Source organism: Rissa tridactyla, chromosome 3 (genome assembly GCF_028500815.1).
Source record: "Rissa tridactyla isolate bRisTri1 chromosome 3, bRisTri1.patW.cur.20221130, whole genome shotgun sequence".
Taxonomy (NCBI): Eukaryota; Metazoa; Chordata; class Aves; order Charadriiformes; family Laridae; genus Rissa; species Rissa tridactyla.
In genome coordinates, this window is record NC_071468.1 from 72,716,301 (window position 1) to 72,737,447 (window position 21,147).

The 21,147-nt window shown below is 39.2% G+C and overlaps 1 protein-coding gene across 1 annotated transcript; it reads right to left on the reverse strand.

Moving 5' to 3' along the window:
• Positions 1-2,739: 2,739 nt before the first annotated feature.
• On the reverse strand, positions 2,740-12,528 carry LOC128907504 (nephrocan-like). The gene is made up of 3 exons (XM_054196462.1): positions 12,340-12,528; positions 6,536-7,437; positions 2,740-3,187 (listed from the first exon to the last, which is right to left on the reverse strand). Exons 1-3 carry the CDS (start codon positions 12,526-12,528, stop codon positions 2,740-2,742), a joined length of 1,539 nt encoding a protein of 512 aa, XP_054052437.1.
• Positions 12,529-21,147: the final 8,619 nt, after the last annotated feature.

Below are 21,147 nucleotides of genomic sequence, written 5' to 3' on the forward strand. Positions count from 1 at the left end.
GACCTTTTAGCGGCCTTCCAGTACCTGAAGGGGGCCTACAGGAGAGATGGGGAGGGGCTGTTTGCAAGGGCATGTAGCGATAGGACGAGGGGCAATGGTTTTAAACTAGAGCAGGGTAGGTTTAGATTAGACATTAGGAAGAATTTCTTTACAATGAGGGTGGTGAGACACTGGAACAGGTTGCCCAGAGAGGTGGTGGAGGCCACATCCCTGGAGACATTCAAGGTCAGGCTTGATGAGGCTCTGAGCAATCTGATCTAGTTAAAGATGTCCCTGCTTACTGCAGGGGGGTTGGACTAGATGACCTTTAAAGGTCCCTTCCAACCCAACACATTCTATGATTCTATGACTCCAGCTGGTACTGCTGCACTATGGAGGGCCAGTAACAAAAGCTCTGCCAGGCGTTAGCTGCCGTTATGCACTGGGGAGCACCAGGTTGGGGCACGAGGAGGCTCCGAGGAGACCTTATAGCGGCCTTCCAGTACCTAAAGGGGGCCTACAGGAAGGATGGGGAGGGACTCTTTATCAGGGTGCATAGCGATAGGACAAGGGGGAATGGTTTTAAACTGGAAGAGGGGAAATTTAGATTAGATATGAGGAAGAAATTCTTTACTGTGAGGGTGGTGAGGCACTGGAACAGGTTGCCCAGGGAAGTTGTGGCTGCCCCATCCCTGGCAGTGTTCAAGGCCAGGCTGGATGGGGCTTTGAGCAGCCTGGTCTAGTTAAAGATGTTCCTGCCCATGGCAGGGGGTTGGAACTAGATGATCTTTAAGGCCCCTTCGAACCCAAATCATTCTATGATTCTGTGATTCTTTATTATCGTTATTAAATGGTATGTTTCACCCTCAAAGCATGCTGCAAATACTCACTGTGTGGTTCTGTGGCGCAGGCAATGGGGGTAGTGTGGCCCCTGGGGACCTGCTGAGGGTGGCCCCACGGTGGCTGGGACAGTGAGGCCTCAGGGCTGCACATCCCCTTTTGCTGTCTCCCACAAAATCCATGGTTCTCAGGTTTTTCCTGCCTTGGCTTGTAGCGGCCCACAGATCCAACAGTACAAATCTCACTGCACGCAAAAGGTAGAGCATGAGCTAACAAGGCAGCCCTGTGCTGTCAGACAGATGGGTGGGCTGAAATGGCACAGGGGGATATTTGGAGTACTCTATTAATAAAGAATCTGCCAATATAAAATTGAATGAAAAATTCTGTATCACGAAAGTAAGTACTTCTCAGACTTCCAATACAGACCAACGTTAGCCAGCAAAAATAACACAGGCAAAGCGCAAGGAAGGCTTGTGCTGTTCCATAAATAGCTAAATCTTTAGCTACCAAAAGTTTGGGTGGCTGATGATACCTTAAAAAGTTAAAATGTAAAGAAAAATGAACTTAGGTCTTTCTATTCCAGTTGTATAACTTAATGTGTGGGGTGCCTAAAAACCCTAGGTGTCAATTGCATTTGCATAGGCGACATAACCAAATAGCTGCACTCTTGACAAAACAGCCTCTGTGAATGTGAGTGATTGCTCAGTTACTGAATGCCAACAGAAGATAAAGAATAGAAACTGTTTGCTTTGGAAAGTAATTTGCTGGTGTTAGTACTCCTCAGTTATCAGCCAAGATTTATGAACTGCCAGGAAACCCCTTAGATTACTCTTTGTAAGTCACTGGTTTTAGTGGTCTCAGTAATCCAGTTTTGTTTAGTTTTCAAGCACTTTGGGAACGGCTTGATAAAATTTGTACATACATCAGAGCTGATGCATATACCATTAAGTCTTTTTTTGTTGTTGGTGGGTTTTTTTGCGTGCAAAAGTCTGGAATGTTCCTGCCAGTGAAGGGGGGCAGTTATTGTGTGTACTCCCACATTGAAGTACTCCTAACCCAAAATTATACATGCAGCACCTTGAGCTATATTGTAGTCAATTAGCTGTTCAGCTACCAAAATAAACTCTTCCAAAAACTTTGTCTCACTTGATCTTATCCTGCTATTTGCCAGTGGGAAAGGTCTATTTCCTGAGAATCTCCCTTCTGTTTACAACAATAGCATCTGGTCAAGTTGACTCCAGTGTTTTCATTCCTCACTATTAATTAACTTTGGAACTAGTATTAAATCTCATTAACCAGGACACTGATTCTTTTGTTTGTTGCATTTGCAGTGATGAAGATGAGCCTTTTGTGTTTTGCCTGGAGCTCAGCTAATTTAGGCTAATGTCATTTAAAATAGCATAAATTAAATGAAAGAGGCAAGTATTTCAGGAGAACTGAAATTAATTTCTCAAAAGCAAGAATCTCTGAACAATCCTAAAAAGTTGCCCACATCAGTGTAAGTCTCCATCTCGAACTGCAGACCTGAGTTTTAATGTGTTGAATGCCAGACTCCTCGTAACAGTATCTTGCGGTATTGCAGGATTTTATTTATGGCATTTTTATGCAACTATAAGAATGTTCTACTATAAAAGGGTCCATACAGAGTTACAGACTGCTTTTCTACGAGATAGTAATTGTATTCTTACTTCCCTCAAACTACATAGTACTAATGACATAGAAAAACTATTTTTTATGTGTTTTCAGTTTACAATGGCATCCTTACTGTAGCCGTTCTGTCACCAGCTATTACCTCTTGTAGTACAAATTACAGAGGAAAAGTTAATGGCAGGCCAGCAGGCTGGTTGTCAGTAGAGACGCTGGTGGTGGTGGGCAGCTCCCATAGGTTCACCATAGGTTCACGATAGATTAACCATGGGGTTAATCTAATTCATAATCATAGTAATCATCATCTGTGTTTACTCCAACGCTGGAGGCCTCGTTGGGTTTCATTTTCTTTCTGTCCTCTTTGCCCCTTTCCATGGAAGACAGATTATCTTCGCACTGCTGCAGAATCTTTTTAGAAGACATCCAGCTTTCTCCTCGACTTTCTGCCGGCGCCACGCACTGCCCTCCCCTGACATCCGTTCCTTTGGCCACCAGCGCTCTTCTGGTTCTGAGAAGGTCACAGGTGCAGTTCCAAGGGTTTCCATCTAAATACAGGTGACGAAGACGAGGTAAATACTCTAAGACTTTGCGATCCAAGGCAGATATCTTGTTATTCCGTAAATTTAAAACCTGAAGCTGTTTCAAGTCCTTCAGCTCCTGTTCTCCAACATCCTCTATGTCATTTCCCTTTAGATCCAATCTAGCAAGGGTGTCTGGAAGTCTGAATAAAAATAATACAAAGCTGTTACATTCATCATATTGATTCTCTTTGTGTAAGTGGTACTTTGAGGTGGATATTTGCCCAGCCACATCTGACATATTAAAATAAAACTATCAATAACAAAAAATGCAATCTTTGCAAAAAAGATGTGGTCCTGAAGTGTTCATGGGGTTTTTTTTGAAGTTATAGGAATACTGTCTATGCATACTTGAACTGCTTTCCCAAATTACAGCAGTTCTGACCTGTACTGACTGTGTTTGTGCAACTGAACTAAACAGCAGTCCTACTGTACTGTACGATGAAGAAAGTTATATGTTCAATTGAGTGTCAAGCTTAAAAATGCATTTTGTACTCTACAATGCCATAAATATGCCAATGACCAAATTATAGCACCATGAAAGATCAAAAGTTTAGAGAAGCCTGGCAACGCTGCTCCTTCAAATACTTCTGTATTCGATTTGTTCAAAAGGTTTTTTTAGTTCATAAAGAAGTAGAATTTTTCTTCCATTTTGTTCTCCTCCTCCCATCAGATTCAAACATTAATCATCACAGAAGTAGCCCATCTGATGATATACTGTTTAAAAAATCAGGAACAGGGAAAACAGAAGTGCTTTTTGATGGACTTTTAAAATATTTCTTTACAGAATTAGAACTCGTTACATTTAAAAGAAAAAAAAAGCTGATAATCTACAGATATGATTCTAGACTGGTCAGTATCATTCTTATTTTCATACATCTTACAAATTTGTATGGTAAGACTATTTTCTTTCAAAAGTCTTGCTCATTTATGATCTTCTAATTTCCTCCTGCTGTAGTCAGTGATAAATGCTTGACAGAAAGGCCAGTTAATTGGCATGGAATATTTTTAATAAAATTAATTTGAAAGAACCTTAAAAATCATTTTACTATAGAAGTATGCAAGGTGATGAATTTAAGAGTCATAAGTTTAAAGAAACTTATTCACTGAAACTCTCAGGGAAATTATAAATAATACTACCAAGAGTTACTTAGAATAGAACAGCAGTATACCACAACTGGTGAGGGCTGATGTGATAGTTTATCTCAATGTAATGATATGACCTTTGAAAATTACTAAGAGGGTATGTTGTGACCCTCACTGGCTGCTTTTTGTAAAGATGAGTTTGACCTCTTAGGCTGAAAGGTAGTTGCCATATTTCTATAAATCTCACAACTTCAGTGGTGTTGTTTCAAGAGTAGGGCATTTCTGTATTATGCTGTATTTCCTGGGGGAGATGAGAATTTCATGTGTTGATATGGTGAGTCACTCCACAACATTTGATCTTACCAAATGCTTGTGACTGCAATAAATCTGTTTTGAAACCTAACTATGGGCGATGATTATAGTTGTCCAATATGACACTATAATGTCAGAAGGGCACTCTGGGGTAAAACCCTAGTGCCGCTGGTGTCAAAAGCAGTAGGTTATCACCTGAGATGTTTATCCAGGCTGACTACAGTCTGGATAAAGGACCATCAAGTCCTAAAAAACCTGTGAAGAGTCTTATTGTACTAATGTTAGACTTGGGCTCTATGGCTGTATTGTTTGACTTCAGGCTGCGTTGATCTTGAGACAATAATCATAAAATCATAGAATTGTCTAGGTTGGAAGGGACCTTAAAGATCATGGAGTCCAACCATCAACCTAACACTGACAAAAATGGCACTGGAGTACATGATGAGTGATCCTGCTGCTGGCAGAGAAGCCATGCTCACTCGGGAGCTGGCCATGGCAGCCGTTCTGTGCTGCTGCCCTTCCAGGGAGGATCATCAGACTCTTCCCAGCATTCTGACCACTCCCTGCAAAATTTTATGGAGTATAGGCTCTTCTCTGCAAGTCTTGAAAATACTTGGACTTGTGGATTATTTTCTTCTCAGAAAAAAACAAAAGAAGCTTTCTTTCTTCTCATTCTTGCCGAATAACTGCTAAGAGCTGTTAACTGTGGCACATTAACTAACTATATTTTTTAACCTTTGACACTGGTGACTGAGTTCTTGGATAACTGTCAGAAGTAATTCTTTTACTTCGGCATATCCATGCATACCTGGTGATCATCAGACAATTAAATTGAGTACATAAATTTTACATCTTGTCTTTTTTTCCCCTCTTTTATGTTTACAGCCTCCCCTTGAACTCTGTATTCATTGTTGAGTTGAAAATAAAAGTCCCCAATATCTCCTTAAAAGCTGTACTGTTTAAAGGCTAATAGAGAACTCCTTCCTGTTAATTCTCTTGACTACGAAGGTTGTAAAATAAGATGGATTAGACAATACTAAAGTAACTAGAAAGCATTAAACATTCCTGTCAAGCTAGACTGAAATCAAATATTTATACACCACTAAATCACTTTCTGATTATAAAGCTGCTGCCAAATAGATTCAAATGCTAAAGGACTTGATGCTAAATGAATTGAAATTTTACTGCATTATTTATTTGGGCTAGTTAAACCTGTCCACAAGCCATAAAAATAAAATTTAATACTGCAGTTGTGTTAAAGAAGTTGATGTTAATCAAATTACTTCGCCATTTTTATGCCATCTTATTGCATAGCTTTTTGAAATAATAAAATTGCCTATTTTATATCAGACCAGCCTCCATTTGGCTTAACATACCATTTCTGATAATGGCGAAGACCAACGCTCAGATGAATGTGAGAGAACCTGTAAGCAGGGCATTAATGAACACAGTGTGCCCAAGGGATGTTTCTTCTGTGCTCCTTTTACTGGAATTTTGCTTATAGCCTGAAGCCAGAGAGCTTATACGCATTCCAAATACTTTGTAATGTGGGAATTTAATGAAGTTGGGAATGCTAATATCCACTGAAAAAAAATCACATTCTTTTTTACCATAGTCCTCTCCCAAACTCTTAATATAATAACAATAATAAACTCAGTGTGGGCTGGTAGAAACATCATCTTTAAAATTGCTGTCTTTCCTTTTTATTGAATGCTCTATTAATTTTGTGTTATGGGGGAAAATAAATCCAAGCAGCAGTATAACTTCTCTGTAATCATTCTGTTATATTCTCCTAGCAGGTTCCTCTTATTCTTGTGCTAATTGAACAAAGTAGTCTCACTGGCAGGGAGAGATGTGAAATGAGTAGATTCACTGGGGGCCACAGATGTAATGAGAACAGCTCTACTTCTTATTCTGAGACTACTAAAAAGAGTGCTAATTAGTGCCAGTTATGGCAATGGGTTTATCGTATGGATAGACTTCTGCCATGACTGGGTCTGAATACAATTTTTTTTTCCAGTTTAGCCCTCATTCTCGTAATGTAAGGAAGGAGAGATGACACCTGGGAACCAGCTGTCCTCAGATTCACTTGCCTCAGCGGAATAGAAATGAGGAGATTCTGTTCCAGCGCCAGATTGGAAAGCTGCGCACACTGCTGAAGAGCTCCTGCCTCAAACATGCTAACAGCGTTGTTGTCAAGAAACAAGTGCTTGAGGTCTTGTAGCCCTTGGAAGTCCTGCCCTGTCACCCTTTGAATGAGGTTATTGCTGCAGTCGAGTTTCTGCAGTCTGCTGGGCAGCCTGGGTGGCAGGGTGTGGAGCTGGTTCTTAGAGAGTTCCAGCGTTGTTAAGTTCGGAAGAAGCTGGGCACCATCTATCGATGATAGCTGATTTTCTGACAGGAAGAACTCAGACAGGTTTTCTAGTTGTTTCATGTCTCGAAGTCTTATTGTTTTGAGTTGGTTTTTCTCTAATTTTAGTGACAGCAGGGATTTAGGTAGGTCAAGAGGCACTTTTGTCAGAAAGTTGCCACTTAAACTGAGAAACTGCAGATTTTGGAAAGATGCAAAGAAGTTGGCTGGGAATGAGTTCAGCTTATTATCAGCCATGCTTAGGTACTTCAGCCTGGGAAGCTTAAGTGGTGCAGACACAGATTCCATATTGTTGCCATCCAGAATCAGACTTTGTAAATTGCAAAGGGAAGAAAATGGACTTGGAGACAGAGTTACAATCAGGTTGTTCCGAATATCGAGCACCCTTAGTTTCATCAAACCTTCAAAATCAGATACTTGCAGAGTGTTGATGGAGTTATCAGCGAGTTTTAAAATTTCAAGGCCAGATGGGAGGAAGGCTGGTATTTGCTTTAGCTGATTTTTGTAGAGTTCCAGGGACTTCAAGGTGCTCAGCGCTTTGAAAGTATTGTTTTCTATTGATTCTGTGCCACTGCATGACAGGACCAGCTCTTCAAGGGCTGGCATTCTCCTGAAGTCAGTAATCTTAAAGAGAAAAAAATAATTCTTGTGATAGTATACCGTCTATTTATGGATCTTCTCACTGGTTACTTCTGGATGCTCTGACAATTGCTAATATACATTGAGAAACTACACATTTAGAAAGAGAAACTAAGAAAAATGGTAGTAATAGAGGTCAGTTTGCCAGTATGTACTTACATTTCTAGAACTTTCTTGTTTAAGCCCATATTGTGTCTGTGTTTCGAGCAAAAACACGTTTGAAGAAGGAATATTCCTTTTATTTCTGCCTGGTGCATAGCCTATGTAAAATGGAGAACTAATATCACCAGTGTCAGAAATCTTTGCAGAGAGTAGATGGTTGTTAATGTTCACTGCGCTCAACTGAGCTTGCTGGAGCAGTTTTGAGTTCATCATACAGCCATTTCCATATATCAGCAGTATTGTCACTGCAGCATGTATTCCCCAAAGGAAGTACACCTCTCCCTGTTACAAAGTTTTCGTAGGAAACTAAAATCTGACGCTTGTATTTCTTCTCTCCCCCCACTATCCTTTTCTTTAAAGTAAAAACCTCATATATCAAGATGACCAAACCAAAAGTGTCAGATCAGCTTGGTCTGAAAATCACCTCTGTGGGACAGATTGCTTTTACAGGAACTTAGTTTTTGTTAGTTAGTAATAAACAGATTCTTTGCAGTCGTAAATGGAACTTAGATGTTGACTGTGACTATAATATATAGAGGCACACTAATTGTTCCATTATTTTTCTGCTCTGTTGGAACCTGTTTGTTTACAAAGCTTGCCATCTTGTGTCTCAAGTTAAGAAGCAAACTTCACTTAAGTGAATCTGGCAGTTTCCTCCAAGCCTAGGTACGAGGAAGCATGCAATGAGGGTGAATCTGGGAGTTCTCTGAGCACTCCAGTTGCTTAAGCTGTAGTTTTCTGAAATCATGATGCCCATTGACATAGGTGCTTGGCTTTTAAAAATTCATTTATCTGGGAATCATAAAAAGCTCAAAGCAAGATGAGCAGATGTTCTGCTTGGGAGAGGCGGGAAGGTGTGTCCTCATCCATTTTCCCTTCCCACATCCAATAGACATCTCACTACAGGTCTCAGGAGTACCACCTCAGTAACAGATGTTAAACTAACACTACAGTCTTCATGCTATTTCCCACAGGGCTTAGTAGCTACCAGCACATTTTACTCTCACTAAGAGAAGCTATAGAGCCTGTTCTACAGCGTAACCCCTCATCCCAGTCAGGAATCCACATGGAAGGCAGTACAAGTCCTTTTGCAGCCCAGGTACTGGGTAGTATTTTTGTTCTATGATCCTGATTGAATACATTTGGTGATCATACTTGTGTATGTGAAATCAGCTTATAAAGGTGACTGTTAAAAGATTCCTTCCAGTTTCATTTATCCAACTCTTGCATGTTTTTGGGTTGTATCTCTTTACCTTAGCTGCAAACTCTGCATTTTAACTTCTGCTAAAATTAGAGCCCACACAACTGTGAAGGAGGAGTCAGATTTCATTCTGCTTTGGTATCCCGAGTTGTCACTACCTTATGATTACAACTATTCTGTCTTGTAAAGTCATTTCCAAGCGTTGCAAGATATGATGCAGTCAGTGAGAAAGTATAGATATGGAACCTCTCTTGGTGTAGTTTTCTCCATCAATTACATTTAAGTTCAATAAGGGAATGTACCTCCATGAAAAAATGTATATTCTCAGCAGTAAATATCAAAGTTGTCCATTTTCTGTTTTTTCTATAAATGCAGTTTTGTAATATATATATGTATATAACTATATAGCAATTACAGAATTGCATGTCCAGTTTTGATCATGATTTGGAGGCTAATCTTGCAAAGCTTTATCATGGGAAGTCCCATAGGAATGAACTGCATTGCTCAGGAGCAGAAAGGCATAGTCATATATAAGTGATAAAACAGTCTTAAGGAAATTGAAACAGATGTGAACAGTCATAAGTTCAACACATTTTCTCCTATAAGTTCAAAAGCAGTATTTCCTGCTTTTCCTCAGTTGATTGCTGTGTGTCTCTAAGAGGCTTAATTTTCATCTTATTAAGTGACAGACAGCTACGTGAAGGTCAACGTACAGACATTCATTCTGTAATGATGTTAGGCTTTTTAATGTTTATTATTATAATTTCTATTTTCCACCTATTTGGTATGCTTCACTAGGCTTTGTGACCATGCTGTTTTGAGCCTTAAACATTTATTCATGCTGTTACAAACCACCCAGTTGTTCTAGTCTGAATCAAGACATATTTGAAAGCATATCAGTTTTCTTTTTGCTACAAAGCGATGCTTTATTCTCTAACTGGACTGTCTGTAAAGTGATATACTAATATAGTTTTACATGTAAAATGTAGACCTCCTGAAAATGGATCTAAGATACTGTTATTTTAATAGAAACATTTCAATAATTTTGTCATTTTTTAAATTTTTTTTTTTGCTTTTAGAATTTTTGTGAACTGGGATTTGTTATAAGCAGTTTTTTTAAACTGGTTTTCTTAAACCAGTCCTATATTGCAGGGCCCAGATAAACAATTTTCTTGTAGCAGATAAAGTCCCATGTATTAATATAGTTAGAAATAAACTAAATCTTAAAGGAAGAGTAAACAGGTTATAGCTGGTCTTTAAATCAAGGAGAAGGCAGAAATTATTGAAAAAAGATGCTAAAATTAATCTAGTTTTGTTATTATGAAGTCTGTTTATAACAAACCCCAGTTTGTAAACATACCAAAAGCAAAAATCCCTGCCAGTGTTTTCAATGAAGATCAACCCTGTTAGAACAAATACAAAGTTGATTTGGGTAAAAAAGATCTGCATTTTTTCTTCAAAACAGACTGTATTTAGCATACAAATATATCTTCTTCCCTTTTTAATTTCTTTACAATTTTAATAATCAATGCAAAGTAATGTACAAAAGTAATCGGTGCTTAGTTTGAAAAAGTATTTGTTTATTCTTCTGAGGTGGGTAATTGCCAAACCATAGTATATGTGAATGCTTACATATAAAAGTCATTTGGAGGTCAGCTGTGGGAAGTGTAGGCTTCCATTCAACTTCTTTTTGAAAATACGTTATTTTGGTAAATGAATGAGGTTTTTTTTTAAAAAACAAAAACAACAAAACAAAAAAAGGCCCCAAACCCTACAGAGTTCTTTTAGCACTTCCAGACATGTACTTTACAAGCAGAAATCAAAATCTTTTTCTACAAGCACTATAATATGTGCCAGTGGAACTGCTCAGTTGTGTAAAATTAAGCATATGTATTTATGATGTTAAGACCTCAGAAGCATAATTTGTTACATGGAAAGAAAAGTGAAAAATATATTCACAGACCCAGTCTAATCTTAGGGAAAGAATCTACATAATTACAGGCAGAATGCATGAAAGGACTTATTTCCTTTCAGTGCAAAGTCAGTAGTAGAGGTAAAGGCATACCGATTGCTCCATTGAATTAATGTATAAAGTGAAAAACTCTCTCCTTAGATGATTTCACGCACAATTTGTTCTAAACAGTCATAAAACATTTATTCCACTACTCTATTCACTTATATCCAGCATTTAAATGCTTTATAACACCTGCCTTTTGCTGTAGTCAGAACCTAAGGCCGCTTTACTAGTAACTGAGTGGCTGACAGGTGTGCGCAACTAGGCAAAGAAAGGAAAAATGGCTCATCTTCCTTATCTTGGAAAGAACACAATTGTGGGCTTTTTCCACTGAAAACGTATTTCCTAATAAAGAATTAATTTGACATATCTTTTGTTTAACCAGAGCACATCAATATGGCTAAATCACACCAATGAACTTTGACTCTTGTAGGTATGGGAGGTAAAACAAGAAATCCAGAGATATTAGTAGCAGCTAAAAGAGAAGTAAACTCTTTCTCAGAGTTAAATTGTAAAATTACTATTTCTCAGTGGGCAACAGGTGTCCCAGAGGCTGCTCTAAGCTGCCTTCTAGCCTATTTCATTCAACCCCGAGAGCAAAATCAAAGATGCATTTCAGAGCAGCTAAAGTTATATTCTTCGTAAGAGAACAAGCCTACTTAAGAGAAAATATATTTCTTTTGAATCGAACATTTCTTATTATTTGTAGTAAATTGATACACAGCAAGCATGTATAATACAGGTGGTTGTACTTCCCTTGTGTCTATCTATAGAAGTTGAATTTATTAAATAAATGTATTTCAGCGTAGGAAACAGGAGCACCGTTCCAGAGTACAGTGCAAAATGAGCATAAACTGGTCATGCCTTTAATAATGTGCTCCAGTGATGCCTCAAGAAACGCAGAATAAGCTTTTTTAATAACAGAAATAGCTGGCAGCTTCGGTTAGAAGCTGCTGTTGTCTATATGGGTTATTAGATAGGCCTAGCATTGCTTTTAGAAACAGCTCACACTCTGTCTTAGTACCTGACACTTGCAACTCCAGAGAGGGACAAGAACTTCTATTTTATTCATTAGGGAAAATATTCTGGCTACATAAAACCATTCCCTTTACTGTGAAAAAGTATTATATTGTAGAAAGTAGAAAAAGTAGAAAAAGCTTTTAACAAGTTAAAAAAATTACTTTGGAAGTCAATGTTTATTTTACCATATAAAAAACTAGTCAACATTTGGCTCTTAGCTGTAAATTACTGTTTTTTGAGTTGCACACAAAATATCATTGTGACAGCATGAACTAGTGCTCAGAGACTGCAGTATAATAAAAACATTATAGTAGTATGTTTACATAGCCTTAAAAAGTAAGTAAAAACAAAACCAGATTGGGCAGCATTTCATCAGTTTTTAGAACGTAGAATAAGACTCTCCCTTCACTTGAAAGCCACCACCATCTGGAAAGCCCAGCTTTCAGTTACAGCGTGCTACAGAAAGTATTTTTATTGGATTTTTTCCTACCTGGAGTTGTTTAATTTTGCTGTGACTGATGTAGAGTCTCCGGGTGGTAAAAGGAATCTCTCTGGGGATCTCCGTAGCTCTGTAGCATTGCACTGACTGGGCAGGGTCACAGCTGCATCTTCTTGGGCAAGTGGTACTTAGACCACTGTGAAAATAAAAGAAGATGACAAAAAGGTAAGATAAATACATCTTCCAAAACAGGAGCTCTGAAATTGTCTCAGCAACTTACAGCTTGAATTAAGCACAAAGTCCTTTTATACCATGAAATCTGATAAAAGGATATTATGACTGTGTATTTTATCCCAGTGAAAAAACAGCAAAAACAATACCGTAATTTGCCTGGGTTAAAATGTTGGCAGGCATTACAAAGAGTGAGAAACTTAAACAGTGATAAGGTGCCTTTATATTTGTAGGTATGTGAAATTAGTGTTATTTATTACCTGACATCTAATCTGCAAACATCCATATTATCTCCAGTTTCCTAGTTTTGTTAAATGTGCCACCACAGAATTAGTGGAGAAAAGATAAAGAGCTGTTTTATAGTGGGGCTGTAAAACCTTTGTATCTTCTGTGAGCTAGTATTAGAAACGGTAAAAACACAACTACAGCCAACACCGAAGCTTTTTCACTCTTCCTCTTGCATTATTCAGACCCCCAAACCCCCCCCAAACCCAGGCAGCTATTATTTAAGGCTAAAACATTCTATTCACCTTCTGAATATCTGTTGTACAGCTGAATGCTGCTGGTTGGTACACATTTTTTTAAAGATTGGACAAAAATGTAAGTTACTTGTGTTTGTGTAATTCCCATAAATCAAAGTTTAATTATTCTTCTATTTGAAAATAACAAATGTGAAATGCTTGAAAGCATTTAGTATAAATCAAGTGGTAGATGATCAATAAGACCTATTTACTCCATGACAGATGGAGAACACTAAGGCTCCCCTCAGAATTTTCTATTTACTTATTAGTGCTTCCTTTACATGTCTACTAGCTGTGCCAGCTAGAGATGTACAGTTTTTGAAAGTTTGGCTTGTGATTATCTTAGGAACTTTCCATGCATTGTTTTTTTCCTTTGTACGCAGCAATTTACAATGTACAAAGCAGTGTACTTCGGAAACTTTTGCATCTTATCATACTGATCTGCTTTGCACTGTTACCTGCTTCCTTCCATCCTCTCTGTCACGTCTTCAGCAGCAACTAATCCTACTCCTTGAATGCAGAACTGGGCCAGCTATTTTTTCCAGCACAAGATGATGCCAAGTTGATTTGACAAAAGGATAACTGAACTGGGGACAGTCCTCGATGGGAATGCCTATTGGATGCAGCTGGGTTTACACTAGACAATTTCCATATTCCCTCCTGGAGATCCTTCTGTCTCCTTAATCCCTTGCACTGTGAGCACAGAACTGCAACCCAGCATCTGCTAAACCAAACAGCAAGAGCAGAAACCGCTTCCTAAAGCTGCCTGTCAAATTGGCATGTTTAACAAGCTGTGCAGAAAAATCCTGCCTGACTTACGCCATAGTCATCAATCAAGCAAAAATGAGTGGGTGAGCAGGATTAGCAATGGTGCTTTAAAACCGATATTTTAAAATCTCTTGATCTAGGGTTAGGTTCCTGGTTTGTGGCTTTTCCTTTCTTTTTTTTTTTTTTCTTCTCTCTAAAAGAGTCAAAGTACCCAGACAAAAGTGTAAAACCTTTCTGCATCCTGACAGCTACTTGTGGTATCTTTCAGCCTGCCCTGGAACAGTCTTTGATCCCATCTCTCCACTGATGTGAGTTTAAATGCTGAGGTCACTAAGACAGTAACACTCAGGATCTTATGTAGGAATTTGTGTTCCGCAAAAATGTCATCAAAAAGCAAATGCTTTTTGCTCAAGGAGGGTCAAAAGAAATGGCAGATCAAACCCTATGGTTTGCAGCTTAGAGCTCTAAAGTCAGTCTGAGAATCCCTTTAAATAAGAACCATATATTGCATCCTTCCCTATTTTGTAATTGTAAGTCACTCAGGTGATGTTAGAATTCACAGCTGTAGTTACCAGGTAATGCCACAGTAAGGTGCAATATTTTTGTCTCTTTGCATTTTTGAGTAATATCTATAACCTTGGCCCTTTCAAACTAATGAAAGGAATCTTTATTGGTTTAATGTTCATTTATGTGATATTAACAACGATTTAATCAAGAATAATGTAATGTATCCATTAATTTCTGATATATGTCTGCTTGCAGCAACTAGGTATTTTAAAGGGATAGCTCTGAAAGATGATCCTATTAAATCTGTTCTGTACAGATTCTGACACGCATCTGCCAGAACTGATGCCTTGCTTTTGCACAAAACTACAACCTTTGGGTTTTTTATTGATTCTAGGAGACCCGATGGCAACAACCAATGAAGAGTCACAGGGCTGTATGAGCTATGTGGGCTATGCAAAAAAAAAAAAGATGAAGCTATGCAAAAAAAAAAGAAAGGTGAATAAATATTCCAGGATCTCTGTTGTGGAAGCGGTACTGCTGGCCCATGAATTGCACAGCTTCGGAGGGGGATGTTAAGAAAGTCAATCACTGGTGGCGATTTCCTGCCAGCAGTTTTTATGCAAACTCTCCACACCTTTTGATGGGGATTTTAAATTTTTTAACCTAAGATTACACTTAGAAAACCACATAAAAGTAAGATGACATTAAAATTAAAAGAAAGAATCTGCAAAATTCTAGTTATGGAGCGTTTAGAAATACCAGAGTTAAGGCAGCCCATAAAACCTGAAGGTGGATCCCTTGTAACGTACATGATGGCACTGACCACACAAGGGAAGATGCAGTCCTGTCGCAAAAGACACGGAGAAGCTGAGAAGCTCTTGCAGTCAGGGTGTCCCTTGTCTATGGAAAAGAGAAACTGCAGGGAAAGACCAGTTTAGGGCCTGCAGAGGGCATGAGTAGGAGCTTGGTCCCTGAGGGATATCACAAGCAGTTTGGCAACTGGGAGCTGCTAAGTGATGGCGTATGCTCTGGAAAATCCTTGGCATATTTAGCTGCCATACGTTATCAAGTTCCTGCCACTGTGTACATGTAAATTTATAATTATTTTTTGCTGGAGGTTTTAAACTTGGATTTGGACCAGTGTTTCGCAGGGACAACAAATGGCATTTGTCTGCTGCAAAGGTTACCTCCAATCAAGCACTTCTCTCCAGAGTGGATTGGGCTCCTAAGGGAAACAATCATAACATTGTTTTTAAAATCATTATGCGTCCCTTAATCATCTGTTGAAATAATCTGAACTGCTTTACAGAAATGTTTCTTAAACAAAGAGCCTCAGAGGGTTACAACGAATTAAGAATGTCAAGCTAGATGCATTATAGGCAAGTTAATGCCACCTAATTAATATAAAGATTATAAATTTATCAAAAATGATTTAGTGTTTTATTCCTTGAAGATAAAACTGCAAGTAGAGTTTGACAAAAACAATAGGCCTGTCTGAAAATGATGTCTTGATCTTCTTCATAAGCCAAGAATCTTGTGGAAATATTTTTTATCTGCTTTCATAGTATGTGGAGAATGCGCTTTCTAACTCCAGGCAAGGTCATCTTCATGGATGACTTAAAGCAGACTTTTCCTCCACACAATAAGGTAGGTTTCGTTTTCTTCCTCCATGCTGGCTACATAGAGGAGATGAAAGTGATAACCCCTTAGGTATTTCTCACATTTCACCAGTGTGTGGCACGTTTGCATTCCAGGGGAACTAGCACAGTGAAACCTGTTGAAAAGGAATGAAACTTTGTTAAATAAAAATTCACGTATCAAGGAGTTTTAGTCATTGACAGTTTTATGTCAATGTGCTGAGGGATGTCAACCAAGACCGGATGCATCTGGAGCAGGTACCCCACAAACAACAAATAAGCAGGACCCACGTGGAGGAGGTCAGTTGAAATAATTTGGTACATATATGCCACTAATACTGCCGTAATTGGCCTTCAAAGTATTGTTGCCAATGTCATCCACTTGATGGAGAACTGCTCTTCATTGATAACTGAGCCACAGAGAACAGTGCCCGTGAAACCATAGATTATGGTATGGTATCACGACAGTTTTCTAGTAATGATATTCCAAGTTAGTCCCAAAAGGGATGAAGAGGGGGAAATAAAGAGGGCAGATATGATGGCGGAATCCATTCTCAACCTAGAATTTAAACACACGGGGGGTTTTTTGCATATGAGCGTTTATGTAAGATTTGTAATTAACCTATGTGAGACTGTGCCTCATGCAGTTACACCTAAAAGTAAAGTGACAGGGATGGATTATCCAATCAATACTGGAACCATGACAATTCTGCACACCCAAAAGTGGTTCAGGTCAGTAGTTAACAACCGTGACCTGTAAGGGCTTTTCAGAGTCCTGGGTATGAAGTGAGCTAGTTCTGGCCCTTCATTTCCTGTGGATGCCTTTAGCCTTTAAGAGCAGCCTGCTAGTGACCGCACATCCAACAGAACCAGAATGGAGCTTAAACTGTAAAAAACGTGTCAACTGTTCAAACTGCAAGGCACACTTTCAGCAACATAAGGACTCTGAAACAGCAGTTTTCTAAATTATACCCACTGTGTGCACAAAAAGAGGGTTTAATTCTTCCATGCTGTAAAAGCTGAGCATTTTTGGCGGTTTATTCATTTTAAAAAATAAAACAAAAATTCAGAATGAGAAGAGTTAAGCATAAGTGTATACATAGAAGTAAGTATGGGAATAAGACCACAATAAGCAGTGTAAAAAAGAAAAGCTGGTCTGAAGAAGTGACTTGTGGAAGTTATCTTGTGCAAAAAGAGACCAATAAGGAGCGAGTGTTCGCTCAAAATAGCAGTGAGTGAATTGTTGCACCCATGGACTCACTGCATGGACTGTAACAGGCAGCCAACTATGAGCTCTCTAGGCTTGCAGGGCAGGAGTCACCTAAAATGTAAAAAAATAAAAAGTCTGGGATTTGTTAGCAGAAATTTTCTGTAATGACAACTGAAAATGTATGTCACTTTAAGTATCGGTGCGGATGGATAATTTGATCCTTTCTAACATGCTTTAGAAAGGCACATTCTATTCATCTAGTCTAATTTCTTTTTTAGAACATTAAAATCTTGCTTTGTCATCTCAGTTTCCTCACAGACTTTGATACTGAGAGATATTCTTTGTTTTCTCTCCATTTCCCCTTTGGTGTCCCCGCTTGTGCCTGTACAACCACCCACGCAATCAAACCACTCAAGATGCTTCAGCGCTAACCACACAGAAGATGGCCTTGACACGTGCACACGCTGCAGCCTGGCACGCACAGCTGGGCAGCTGCAATTACAGAAGATTCCAGGTGAACTGACCCCATGTGCAAACACACATGTTTATATTGTAAATTCTTTATGCAGAGGCTAGGTTTAACCAAAGGTTTGTAGAATATGTCACACAACACTTTCCCCGTCTTGGCATGGACACTAGATACCAAATATACAGTAGCAGGGATGTCAATCAAAGTATTTTTATTTCTTTTCCCTTTTGATTTGGGTATTACTTCGCTTTGGTTTTATGAAAATGTGTCCTCCTCATGCTTAAGGGCATTTACTATTTAAGCAAAAAGTAAGTTTTCAGATACTTTATCAAGCGCTCCAGTAATCACTTAAAGTACGTAGGTTTAAATTTATGAAGTACTGTTTGTACTCAAAGGTACTTAATAGCAGTGTAACACAGACATCGCACATTCTCTATACTTTACCTTGTCTAGAATAATTTAAATTATGTGCATAAATTATATCTGAAGAAATTAGCTGGTGATTAGCTTCACCAGCTCTGCCGCATGATTGATAAGGTCAAATGAACAGATCAGGAAACTGAAGTCCTTTTGATGTTAAAAATATTCAACAAATTTAAATTCTTCTTGACATATAACTTGCTGCAACTGTTTGATTGTTAGAAATGTCTCTTGGGTGTAGAAAGGATTCTTACTGCTAGACCAGTTGACTCAAACTAGCACTGTTCTTTAAATGTTCTTCAATTATTTTCTTGATGTTATCAGGGGAGAGTATACTACAGCTTACTTTAAATCGATTTAATCTAATTGAAGGCCAAAACTACTAACCTTTTTTGGGGTCAATTCCATAATTACTGCACAGCTTGCTTACAGAACAGAGTTCAAGCTGTCTGGGGGCTTTTGGCAGACATTTCAAGGGTAACTGGAGCTGATCAGAATTTTCCAGCGGTCCTACAACTATAGTTTTGAGACAATTAAATTACTCATGTGTTTACCCTTATATCGGTGATATCTGGTTTTCATTTCAACACCCTTTTTACACTGTATTTCTTGTAAGGAATAAAAATAATACCTAATGATAACTACATTTACTAAGATTTGGTGCCACAACCACAGATTTTCTTAGTAATATACAGGATTCCTTGTCATTTACCTGTGGTCCAGCAAGTATTATACTGATATTATCCTGCAAGTAGACTTCCAAAAGAATTGTATTTGAGAAGCTAATCTTTGAATGGAATAAGCAGAGACAAAACCTTGTTTGACTTGTGAAACGTAAGAACATGCAAAATAAAGGTATCACTGATAAGGGATGAAAAAGTTAATGACCACAAAACTCTGATACCACTGTAAATAAAAACAGTTTAAGACAGAAGTGGACCAACCCCTATGCTAAAGGGAAAGGACACATAAATATATACATACATATGTATGTATACATAAATTACATTAAGTACAAGTTTTTAAAGGCAGTATTTGCTATCTGTATGTTACGCAGTAACTATGGGAAACTTCCTTCTCAGGATAAGGAGATACTGTTTAAATGCATGATTGAGATATATTAGCAGAAAATTCTAATGCTTGGCTAAGTGCTAGATTACTGTTCCATTAAAAAAAGGCCATGAATGTAATGTAATTCTTTAGGTACTTCTCCAGTGTGGCATCTACCAGAACCAAAGCCAAAGCGAACAAATAAAATTGATAGTCCTGAAACAATTAATTTTATTATGTGGCTGAACTAATTTAAACAATAATAGTTTATGTTTTGATACAGCAAATACTTTGATTCCCTGGCAGATGCTATTGTGTATAAAACAATGATATAGCTGTGGAGAATGAATGTTAGAACGAAGGTCAAGCAAATGCTCTCTTAATCTGGGCTCACTCAGAAGCACTTGGGTGACTTTAGACACGTAAACCCTTTGCTCAGCTACTATTCTGAATACCCTGATTTACTGAGCCAGTAGATCTCTTTCTATGGGTATAAATAAAAGTATTTGTAGCTTTTGTTTCCATCATGGATGGGCTTAACAGATAGAGCACCCCTGTTAGATGCCTGGTTTGTTACTACCTACCTTCAATTACAGTGAAGACAATTTCAGCAGTAAAGGGCAAATGAGCAGCTTTGTAATAACAATCTGTAAGCTTCTTGTCAAGCCTATGATAGCAGATCCCTGAGGAAATGTGGTATCTACTGCTAGCGGTGAAGTTTGCTTTTACCCAGCTCTTCTGAAAGCACAGACTGATGGAAATACAGTTCCTTCCTGCTTTGACGTATCTCTTCACATTCCAGCTGAGTGGTCTAACCACTGAGCTGTAAAGTGGTATCTTTCTGTCTCTCTGTGTCCCAATCAATTATTTATGCAAAGCAGAGCAAGGAAAGAAACTCACCCGAAGGTGCGCTACAGCCCAGGGGCAGGGCATGCAGGGGTCTGTTTTCTTGGTATCCACTCCTCTGCTGACTGGAGGGCCCCTGCGCTTCCCCTCTATTGTGTTGGCAGAGTAGTTTGTGGGGCCACGTTGCAGGCAGGGTTAGGGTCCTTATCTGGGTTAAAATGATCCTTGTTCTCTTTTGAGGTGGAGTTACTGCTTTGATGCAATAAAGCCAAGCTGCATGAGATCTCCACAAGACCTGCTAATAAAGCTCCTACTGAAATCAACATCAGCATCAATTGCAGTATTTCAAAGGAGACAAGCTGTTAGCCAAGGTTAGCAGGCTTGGAGAAAGCAGCCATGGAGAGATAGCTTATTCCCTGAAATTTATTTCATTTTCAGAACTAAAATGAGCTAAAAAAAAAAAGGCAAATACTTTTTATATGGGTATAAGTGCATTCATCAGTGCTTCTAGAGATGCAAAGGTGCCCGGGGCAGTTCTTTTCATACAGTACTTGCAAGTTTGCATCTTTGCTGAGCACAAGCAATGACTGCATAACTGCAAATCCAGCTGTGTGGTTTGCACCTGCACATGGCGTCTGTGAATCCAGCAGTGAAGACTTCTCTTTCCTCTCCTGCTCCCACAGGAGGTGGGGAAAATGTGTGCATTTTAAGTAATTTTGTTGGTGTTCCAGCTATTGATACTCCAGCCTCTTGAACCCCGCCAAAAAAGTGGAACCTTTCTGAAAGACGCAAACGGCACCAGTTTTGTGAGGCCTGTGCTGTCCGGTGAATCCTGAGGGCCAAGTGACCCTTCCCGGCCCGCGTCCCGCCACCGCCTCAGGCTGGTTCCCGGGGGGGGACCCCACAGGAACGAGCAGCCAGCTTCCTCAGGGGCAAGGCGACGCGCCTCAACACCAAGATTAAACTTGGAAAACACTAAATACAACGTAAAAATAACATTTATCCGAGCTCCCCCGCGCCCGCCGCTAGCCAAGCCCCTCCGCCCCCCTCACGGCGCTTCCCGCCGCGTCGCAGCGCCCCCTGGCGGCGCAGGCCGGGGTAGCGGCGGCGGCGGCCGCGATCGAGGGCTCGGGGCTCGGCCGTTGCTGCCTGCCAGCCGTTTGGAGTTGTGGCAGGCAGTGCGAGCCGCGCGCTGCCACC